At 37.8% G+C, this 10,836-nt stretch overlaps 1 protein-coding gene across 1 annotated transcript; it reads right to left on the bottom strand.

Moving 5' to 3' along the window:
* Positions 1-71: 71 nt before the first annotated feature.
* polk (DNA polymerase kappa) lies at positions 72-9,783 on the bottom strand. The gene is made up of 14 exons (XM_005804041.2): positions 9,427-9,783; positions 8,737-8,856; positions 8,499-8,651; positions 7,948-8,079; positions 7,707-7,857; positions 6,365-6,556; positions 6,061-6,185; positions 5,273-5,439; positions 5,142-5,174; positions 4,955-5,051; positions 4,008-4,179; positions 2,277-3,281; positions 1,276-1,324; positions 72-550 (listed from the first exon to the last, which is right to left on the bottom strand). Exons 1-14 carry the CDS (start codon positions 9,553-9,555, stop codon positions 469-471), a joined length of 2,607 nt encoding a protein of 868 aa, XP_005804098.1. The 5' UTR covers positions 9,556-9,783; the 3' UTR covers positions 72-468.
* Between the last annotated feature and the right edge of the window lie 1,053 nt (positions 9,784-10,836).

The following is a 10,836-nucleotide window of genomic DNA, read 5'->3' as shown; positions in this document are numbered from 1 at the left end:
AGTTCAATTTTTATTAATTGAAAGAAATACAACAATAAATGATGAAAATAGAAGAAAAATAACTTAGGGATAGAATAGGTAGCAAATATCTTCATCTTTAAATTACCATACTTATACAATATAACATTATTATTATTATAACATTATAATAATTATTAAAGTTTTTATCTATCTATCTTCATTGAAAAATAAAAGAATTTGGAATCAGAAAACTTCAGAGTCATTTAAAAATCCTTACTTTTCTGCAATTAAACTACTTCTTGTCACCTGTACTTTTGCTTATGGCTTAAAAGCAGTTAATCAGTGCAAATGCTCAGCTTTGTGTTGCAGCAGAAAGCTAAATATGTGTCCTTGTGTGTGGAGATGCTCAGGCCCTGGCATGAATAAAACTAGTCAACATAAAACCCTCAGACTGGAAGAGCCAGGTGTCTCTTGACTGCAGTACTGATATTTTCCTCACGGTTACTGTCACCTGAAGAACTTGTCGATGGTGTTGCAAAGTCCAAGGTTTTTGGCTTTTTTAGATGGAGGAGAGGACGGCGTGTCTCGTCTAAGACAAGAGGTGAATGCACAGGAAATGGTTGTTATTATGGCACTTGCGAAGGAAATTATATTCAGTATCGATCTTGCACTTTTTGTCATGTTATAATCATCAACTTCACTGTATTTTATAGGGATTCTATGCATTATACATGAATGTGAAGTGAAAGAAAAAATATTTTTTAAATTGTATTCCCAACAATAATATAGACGGCAGGTAAAAAAACAAAACATTTGGCTCGTAAACACGTTCAGGAGTCCGAGTCAAGGGTTAGCTGCATATGTAAAAAGAAACAAAACTAATTAAAATCTGAAATCTGTCACATGCATTTGCGTACAGCCCCTATTACTCAGAAAATGATGGGAAAAGGAATGGAACTAAACACAGGGAAATTCAAATAGAAAATCTGTTAGAGGCTGAAAAAGACTCTGAGAATGAGATGAATGTGCATCTTCAAGCATAACAAAAGTCCAAAACACACATCTGGAGCTGTAATGGAATGGTTTAGATCAGAAGAGTTAAAGTTGTTACTACAATGAAAGGTGAAGGGCACCAGCCTTGCCTATCTCGTTTTCATTTACGTAAAATGTTCCTTTCATGGGCCCAATTATGTTGTTTTGTGCTGGTATCTTACATAGAAACAAAATTAAAAGCATTCAAGAATGCTTATAGTATGACAAAATGCAAGAAACTTCAGACATGAAGATAGCATATAGAAAAACAAACTGCCTCACCTTTTGCTTTTGCCTTTACTTGCTTGTCTTGGCAGGGGATGTCCACTGTCTACAAGCAGAGACACACAACCAGTTAGTTACATGGAAGAGAAAAGGAACTCCTCTGATCTCTTCAATGAAAAAACAGCCATGTGTAACACATCTCCAGCAACATAAAGCCCACACTTCCAGAAGCAGGATCGTTTAAGAGGAAACCAGGCTTTGGTTCATTGTTGCAGATAGATAGGATAGAAAGTGATTTAGCCATTTCAGAGGCCAGGGCCAGTGGGGGTCATGGGGTGAAATGAGATGTCCATCCTCAGTCGGGATCAATAAGAACTTCTCATACAGTGCCACAGTCGGTAAATAACAGGGTCACAGGTCATTGAGAGCCCTTTGAAACTAGACAATGCTTCTTCAGGGTGCGCTTATAGGTTATGGACATTTTTAACATCACTGTTTCTTAAGACCTATAAAGAAGCAAATGACAAACACCAGAGCTCAACTAGCAGTTAATTGATTATCTAGGAAGCTGCTGAACAAAATGAACCTTTCAGTAGATAAAGAGGAGTATATGTCTCTCTCTGCTGCTGACCAGTTTTACCTTTTCACTTTTTCATAAAACATTTTTTGATGCAGGATGCATTTGACATGTACCCTGCATCAAAAAAATTTTTATTGATGCATTTTAAATAAAAAAAAATGATAGAACAAATTTAAGTGTTCTAGTAACACTTAAATTTATATAAAATATTAAGAGAGACATAAATACACATGCTTCGATCATATTTTATATAAGAGATTTAACGTTTTTCAATGATTTTCGGTTTTCTTAAAACCCATTGCAACTTAAAGGTTGTACTTATTTTTCGTACTTTGTGTTTTGTACATGTTACATGTTAATAGAGGCAGGTAAGAACGGATCATTTCATAACGTTCTGAAAACCTAGAATTAAATGACGCTCACATTTGATCAATAAAGCTGATACTAATGAGACGTGTAGTAAAGGACACCAACTTACCCATGTTGAAGCTATTTTTAACGGCAGATGGTTTTCCAGTAAAGGTCGTCTGTCCTCCGAGTTCATGTAGGACCTCCTGGTTGAGACAGAGATCAACATGGTGGTTGAAGATGGCGAGGTCGTCCGTGTCTTGGGTCCGCTGACATACGGGGCAAGTCAGCAGAGGACTTCTACTGAGGGATGACTGCTGCTGTAACGCCACAGGCTTCTTGTCAACTTTAATCAGTGAAACCAAATTGTTCTTTAAAGTTTGTTGGCCTTCTTGAGGTAATACTCTGCATAAGTCCAACTCTCCACTGCTTGCCGACGCCTCGTTTTTAAGGTCACACGGCTTCTCCTGTTGGGTCACAACTACAGATTTTCGATGGTCGTTTTCTGGATCCAGGTCTGACTCGGAGCCTGAGGCTTCGTCTTCTCTCCTCGCAGCATCACTGAGGCACGAGTCTATATGCCTGTTGAAGACATTCAGATCGGTTGTCTTCACTTTTGTGAAGCACACGGGACATGTGAAGGTTTCTGTGAGAGTCCCACAGCCTGACGTGGATGCATGAGGTTGCACGGGTGAAGCCAATTCATTTTCACAAAGATCCTGAACAGTGCAGTCGTCTGTGTTTGCTTGTTTCAATGACTCTGTACCATTGTTAGAGGTAACCACGGGAACATATCCCTCACATCCTTCATCTGGTGGACTTGGCTTTGCAGCCTGGAGTTCTAGTCTTTTGGCATGAGCTCTTTCAAAGAACGACTGCTGTGGTTCCTCACCAGTGGGCCTCTGCTTACTCCTCCAAAAAACCTTGTTTTGTTTCTGGCCATCCTGTACTGGGGGATCATCTGCAAGCTGTGAGGTTTGGACTGAGTGATTGCACAAGTTCCCAACTTCCGGCTTTTGATGCATTATTGGGGAAGAGCGACTGCGGTCTGTCTTGCCCGGTTGGAGAAAGCTAATGATGCTTTTCTGCATCGGTGTTTTGTCATCTGAGCTAACGAAGGCAGATATTCGAACACCTGCAAGCACAAAGGCAAAATATTTAAATCTTTGGAAGCAATGCCAGGTCCAATGCCTTGGAAATGTATTTGTGAACTCTGAATTTTTTCCACATAATGTCACAACCACTGTTTAATGTGTTTTATTAGGATTTTATGTGGCAAACCAACACAAAGTAGTGCAGAACTGTGACATAGAAGAAAAAGGGATACATTTAAGAAAATGTTTGCATTCCTATTCATCTCCTTGTTTCAGTACTTTAACCTCTTTCTGCTGCGTTTACAGCTGCAAGTCTTTTTGGGGTTCATCTCCTTCCACATCTCCAAATTGACGGTTTTGCCCATTCTTCTTAGCTCAGATTTTTTATTTAAATCAAGCCAATGGATTATTTTAGATTCTATCCACATTTTGCATGTTGCCCAAAAAGTTAGATTTGATATCTGACCAGAGCACAAACGTTTGCTCCACATTTTTGCTTTGTCTCCTACCTGTGATGCAGCAAACTGTAAGTTGGACTTCTCCTGGGCTTATTTCAGCAACGACTTTCTGAGCTCCACTCATCCATAAAATCAAAATTTACGTTCAACAATGCACATTAAATTTTGTGGTTAAATCCTAAAAAAGTACTCAGACGTCTTTGAGCTTTGAGTACTTTTGCAAGGTAATGTGCAGCTCAGGACGGTTCATTTAAATTTATTAGAAGCGTGGTAATAGATGTGCCTTTTTGTAATGTTGAATGAACTTACCCATGAGTCTCAGTCGGAGCGGCTGGGGGCTTTCATTTTCTATTTCCATTTTCAGTAAGTCTTTAGCGACAGCAAAGATGTCCTCCACTGTGGCCACGGCGTACGGGAGAGTCTGTGCTCTGGTTTTCACCTCAAAGTTCACGTTCTTGATCTTCAGAGTCACCGTCTTACCCTTAACAAAACAGAGAGTAAAAGCAGAAAACGCACTAAAAAAACATGTTTCTCTCTGATTTCCCAATAATCAATAGGTCTGTTCCCAAGAGGCTGGAAATAAAAGGGAGATGGAAATCTGCGTAATGTGGCATATCATTGACTGATCTGTCTTTGTGCATTTTGTCAGTTTTCATAGTCATGTGATCATTTCCAGGGGGGATGCTTCCTAGGCTGATAGTTGCCCCTGCTGTCTCATTAATGGCCTCCATTTTCTCCTGCTATCAGGGGACTCAGGCAGGGGGGTGATGGTTGTACTGAGACCTCGACTTCCTCCTCTATCGATTCAAAAGGAAATGGACAGGTTAAGGATATTGCATGAAATTCAGCAGAGAGTCAAGGTGATCCTTGGAAGGGCAAGAATAGGACATTGTTTTCTTACCAATATGAATCTACAGTCATGTGTGTCAAGTTAACATTTCTACTTGTGTTTAAATCTGGTGATCCTTGCGCCTTCTGAGACAATCACATATTCCAGAGAAAAGTGTTCTTACATTATTATTGATCTGAAATACTTTTATGTAACTTCTGCTTTTTTTATAAGAAGAAAATATGCCAGAGAGGCCTATTTATTTATTAGTTTTTTAATTGCCAGATTATTTTCCTGCCATAAAATTTTGATTTATTTTAAGGCGTTTTACAGATCTTTACCCAGACTGGGCCCAATAATGAGTGCAGAAACCAAACAACCTTTTTCTCCACATGGAAACTACAAAACGCAAGCTCTTATTTCATACCTTCAGGGCTTCTTTCTTTAAGTCTTCTGCCAGATCATCACACAGCTCTCTGCATAAAGAAAACTGCTCCTCAGGTTTACTCAGTTCTTTAAAAGTCCTGTCAACAAAAATCAGAGTTAAAAATCAAATGATACAAATAGTATACTTGCACTGCACTCATGATGTAGATGTACACTTGAAAACAAACCTTTCAGTGCTCATGCTTTTTCTTTCTTCATGTCTATAAGGAACCAAGAACAGGGAGAATGAGCTCTTCTTATTTTGCATCAAATGATTTTTTTTGGTCTGTGTTGAACTGCATTAAATACGGCACGATACCTGGGTATATGTGTGGAGCTCAAACCCAGAGAAATCTGGATGAAGTGATGCCAAGACGTCTCGGAGAACAACAAGGACAACAGCGCCATCTGCCTGCTGAGATCTGAACAGGTGGTGATGCCCAGCGCATTCAGCATTTTCTCACTCACCTTCCCAATGCCACAAACCTGAGCAAGCACATTGCACAGTCTTAGCCTAGATTTCAGCGTTGAGTCATTCTGTACTCTTTTACAGTTCTGCTGGGAAATCTGCAAGATCTGTGAGCCTCAACTCCCAGCTTTTTATCAAACAAACCCCCTGATCCAGCTATAAACTCTAAATTATGATGTGCTCTGGTCAGAAGACTTTTCAGACTTTAATCTTTAGCTATGACCTTTTCTAGCCTTTGAATATCCACATTCAGAGCTAAAAATATTACATGGTCTCCATGGATGTGAATACCCTCTGATTGCAGTCCATTATCTAATATCTAGGACAGAATCTAGAAGCTTAATATCTGAGGGGTAAATACTTTAACTAAAGAGCTGCCTGAGCATAAACATATTTAAGGACCAAACAGGTCCTTCTGGTGCCAAAAAAACTGACTAAATATCAGGTAACTGATAAGACAAAAAATCCATGTCTGTTTCATGGAAAGTAACAGCGATGCATCATTGATTTCATCTAGAGTGATGTGTGAACAACACGATCACAATGAATTGACACTAGTTAGAGAGGTTCAGAGTAGAAATGTTTAACATGTTCTCTCGCATATGTTGACATAAAACTTTGGGTCATTTGTGCTTTACTTTTCGAACAGGAAGTTTCTGAATGAAGTCCATGACGGCCTCTCTGGTGGGGGCCAGTCTGTACTGTCCGTTCGGCTTGTTCTTGTCGCTGCACACCTTGGCAAGCATCATGTTTGGAGCAATTCCTAGAGAATGTAACAAATACCAATTAATACATTTATTATTTCAATTGCTTTGATTAAATCTGGAAGAAGTAGAACTGATTAAACTAAACTTTATTCTTTTTTGCACTCATATTGTGATTAGATGCACTAAAAAAACCCCAAAAAACACTAATTTGATTTAGTGATTTCTTCCCTCTCACCTGCGCTGGCAGTCAACGTGGTCTTCTGCTCAATGCGGAAGCGCATTTCTCTCACAGCCTCCTCAACAGATGTCCCGAACTGTTCGAAGGGACCACCGGCATCCCCTTCGGAGAAGACCGGACTGTCCTCAAACAGGACTGGGGAGAGGTCTGACCCTTCTTCTGTCTGATCAGACTCGATCTGCATGTCAGCTGTAAGGAAGAGATGAGGGTTCCAGGTTTATAAAATATATTCATCACAAATCATCATTAAGGTGCATCTAAAAAGTTATTTTATTTGAGTAGTTCATTTGAAAAAGTGACCTTTGTGTTTTATATAAATTCATAGTACAGAGGGATACATTTCAATTACTTATTTGTGTTGATTTTGATAATTGACTTACAGCTAATGAAGATCTCGTCGAATATCACACAAGACAAACAAAACAGGATCATTTTTATGCCAGAAATGCTACGTTGTGTCTTACATACTCAGACGTGTCAAAAAGACAGTTACTGGCACATTCCACAAGGGAGGCAAGTCCCAAAAAAGTTCATTGCTACAAAGTGCTGCATCCAAACAAATTAAGTGGAAAATTGAGATGAAGGAAAACCTATGAACCGAAGAAACCTCGACCCCTTTAGATGAGCCGCAGCCTGCAATGGTGCAGTAATTAATGCAAAAGGAGCCCTGACCAAATAGAGAATCCACACACAGAATTCCAGAGTACAAAGTTTCCCCTAGAAACTTAAAGACTTTCCCCTAGAAACTTGTTAAGACCAATGGTTGGGGAGGTAGGCAAAAAAATTTAAATAATTTCTTTTTAGTTAAAAAATGTTTAAAGTTGACAGGAAATTTCAAAATATCACTTGATAATTATGTATTACTGGAAGATTGAAAGATTAGAATCTGAACACCAACTATAAAGTCTTTTAAAAAAATGCAAACATTTAAAAAAAAACTTAAATAAAAAAGCACTGCTAAACCTGGTTGGGGCATGAGTAAAGCCTGCAGTACTCTGTAGTACTGCAGAGTACAGTACTACAGACTCTGCAGTACTGAAACATGCTCTTCAGGAGGGCAATAAGAATCATTTTTTGCATTTGTCTTACGCAATATTACATTTTTCACAGATACAAATATTGGGTTTTCATTAGCTGTAAGCTATAATCATCAAAAATTAAAAGAGACATTTGAAGTGTGTTACTCTGTATCTAATAAATCTATGTAGAAAACATGAGCTTCACTTTTTTAAATCGAAAAAAAGTGGATTACGGAAATAAATGATCTTTTTAGTAATATTTGAATTTACTGAGATGCACCCGTCTATCATCTCAGTATTATTATGTAATGCGTGCATGCCTGGCGTGTTGCTCCTGGATCTGTAGCGGTGCGTAAGTGAGGACTCTGGACAACTCTGTCTCTGCTCCAGGTGATCTGTAAAATCTAAGTAGGCTTCATCCAGGCTCATTGGCTGAAAGTTAGGATCGTATTCTGCAAAAATCTCCCTAACCTGAAAGATAAAAAATATGATCACCTCCTCAAAGGTTGCAAAAGTCCAGTGTGGAAATTGTTGTTTTTTTGTGTGTGTTTTTGATCTTACCTCCTCACTCACAGCTCTGTATTTGTCAAAGTTAAGAGGAACGATGACCAGGCTGGGGCAGAGTTTCTTTGCAATGAAGCCAGGCATGGCTGCTCGGACTCCATATTTCCTGGCATGATAATTTGATGTTGACTGAAAATGAAAAAAAAGTAATTAACTTTAACATTATAAAGGTTTCATTACTCCAGTCTTCTCCTGGATTTAGCCCCACCAATGTTCCAGTCAACTCTGAAACATCTTCCGTCGCTCTACTAAATAAAAGCTTCCCCACGGCATGTGTGAGCATTCTCATAACAATAATAGTTCTTCACCATTGCTTTCTTAAAAAAAAAAAATACATTATGTAGCTTAGTGATTTTAAATGTGTATTTTTATCTCAAGAACTTTGCAAGTTGTAGTTAAAATTACAGGACTTTGCTACAGGACTGGAAACCAGTTAAGAAGTTAAAGCAAAAAAAGAATTATGACTTTAGATAAATGGGAGCAAAACTATATTTGTTCTACTCCACCAATACTAGCAAGAAAATTGTTTCTTCGACATCCTAACCCACCAGCATGCTCATAGATCCTACAGCCATGGGTTTGTCCTTCAGCTCGGGGCAGTCTCTCATCTCTACAGCCGCGTAGAAGGCATCCATGTCCACATGCACAATTACTCTGCTCAGATCACGACCTTTCTCAAGCTCAGAGGCCATCTTTTCCACCTACGCAGAGATTTTTTGTAATTTTTTATTTACTAATTTGTTGGATTTAAATAATTCTATAATTAAGTTATCTATGATGTCTAACCTGTGCTTGTGCTTTCTGTAGGAGTTGCTCTGTGATCTGAGCCTTTTGCTGCATCATTTTCTCAATTCGCTGGTTCACCTGCTGCTCTTTCTTCATCTCGTTTTCATAAAATCTGGATCCCTGCAAGAAAAAGACAATCACAAAGAGGAGTTGCCTTAGTTCTGTAGACATTTACAACAGCATGCAACGTTCCTACACGTTTTTCCAAGTGAAAGTTCAATGTTTTTCCTAACTTAAATTGTTTAATCTTCAGTTGCTTTTCAGTGACTGTAAAATCTGAGGGTGACGGTTTTTCTACAACTGTCCCCCTTTAGCTACAGAACCTGGGAGAAACATGAGAAGGATGGACAGATGGATGGAACTTTTAGATACTGGGAAAAAAATATAATGTGGAATTACAAATTTTGTTCCGTTTTGTATTTTATTTTTCCATTTTTATTAATAACACAAAATTTCACACTTTTCTAGACTATGTACAAACCATTGGGGCTTTTTTTGTTATAAATAGGGACAGTGGAGTAAAAATGATGTCTGAATCTCTCCGCTCAAATGATCCATAGCAAACTGCAGCTTTCTATTTATGTGCTCAACTTTTATGACGCATATCGAAGTTAGTTACATAATCTCAGGTGTATAGCTCTCAGTGAATGTGAATACATGGAGTATCTGTGGTAGCAGAAATGTGCCTACCTTTGACGCCTCCATAATGATCCTGTTGATCTTGTCCCTGTCAAGTCCCTCCATCCCAGCCTTGTTGTCATTGAGCGCCATTCTGGACAGGAGGTTATTCTCTTTAGTAGATCCCACTCCATTCTCCATCCTGAATCGGTTTTGTTTCTGCCACTGTTCTGACAACGAGTTGGATCGTGTTAACTTATCAAGCTCTATAAATATCAATATCGCAGTTCAGTGGGGCTTTCTGTTACCCTTTTGATGCGAACAAAAACAAAAAGAAACGAAATATGTAAGTACGAAATAAATTTCGCAGTTGACATTTATGTCGCTACATGTTTTCAAAATTAATGACGAAGGCGGTTTTGGCGGCACTTCCGCATACGTCATCCTCGACGAAGTCGGAAGTGAAAGTGAAAAAAAAAGATAAATAATAAATTTCGCCTTCTTCTTGTTTGTGTAATAACAATGCTTATTATTATGTTTATAATAAATATATGTGTTATATTTATAATATGTATTATTATATTTATAATAATAATCATCAGCATTATTATATTATTCTAATATAATAATTACTATTATTATTATTATTATTATTATTATTATTATCATCATCATCATCATCATCATAAAGGAATTGTAAGAAAAAACAAAACTTTATGGGTCTGAATTTTTTTATTTTATTTTTTACTGCTGTTTCTCAACCCAACCTCAAAAAAGCTTTTGTTTTGATAATGTTTTTTACTTTGTTTACTCAGGAAAAATGCACAAAACTCATGTTAAAATGTTGTAAACTTTGTCCAAATTTTGTCCTAAGTTCACACTAAATAACTCAAAGGAAAAAAACACAAAAACACTTCAAAGTCAGACGTTTCATGATATATCAAACTTAAATAAAAAAGTATTGGAATCAGTATTTGCATCAGTGATACCATTTTGATTTTGGTATTTAATTGATACCAAAATATGCAGTATTACACACCTTTAGTGAAAAATGTATGCCATCCGAAAAGCAGTGTACAGTAGTGGGCAGAGACAGTGCTGTGTCCTCTATGATTCAAAATTGAACTAACTTTAGTGTCTTTTCTGATATCTCATTAAAATGACTTCAGGAACAGTAGGCAATGATTCAAAAGTTTTTAAACTGCAACTTTTGTAACCCGTGTGTATTACTGGCTATGTAAGAGAACACCTGTGTAGCTTAATAAAATGCCACTTGGGTGGCTTAATCAAATGCAGATAAGTTGCTTAAATTTACCTTGGTTTAAGCAAGCCTCATGACAGACTGTACAAAATTTTTATTTTTTTATGCATAGTAACATAACACCCTCAAATAAACTGGTGCGAGTTAAACTGGTTTGTGTCGTACTTGTCGAAAGGCTTTTAATTTTAAGCGGCTGCAGTGTTTCCGGTGAGACTGTAACC

The sequence above is a fragment of the Xiphophorus maculatus genome, chromosome 12, assembly GCF_002775205.1.
Source record: "Xiphophorus maculatus strain JP 163 A chromosome 12, X_maculatus-5.0-male, whole genome shotgun sequence".
Taxonomy (NCBI): domain Eukaryota; kingdom Metazoa; phylum Chordata; class Actinopteri; order Cyprinodontiformes; family Poeciliidae; genus Xiphophorus; species Xiphophorus maculatus.
The sequence above is the reverse complement of the archived record's forward strand: the minus strand, read 5'-3'. Positions and strand labels throughout refer to the sequence as shown.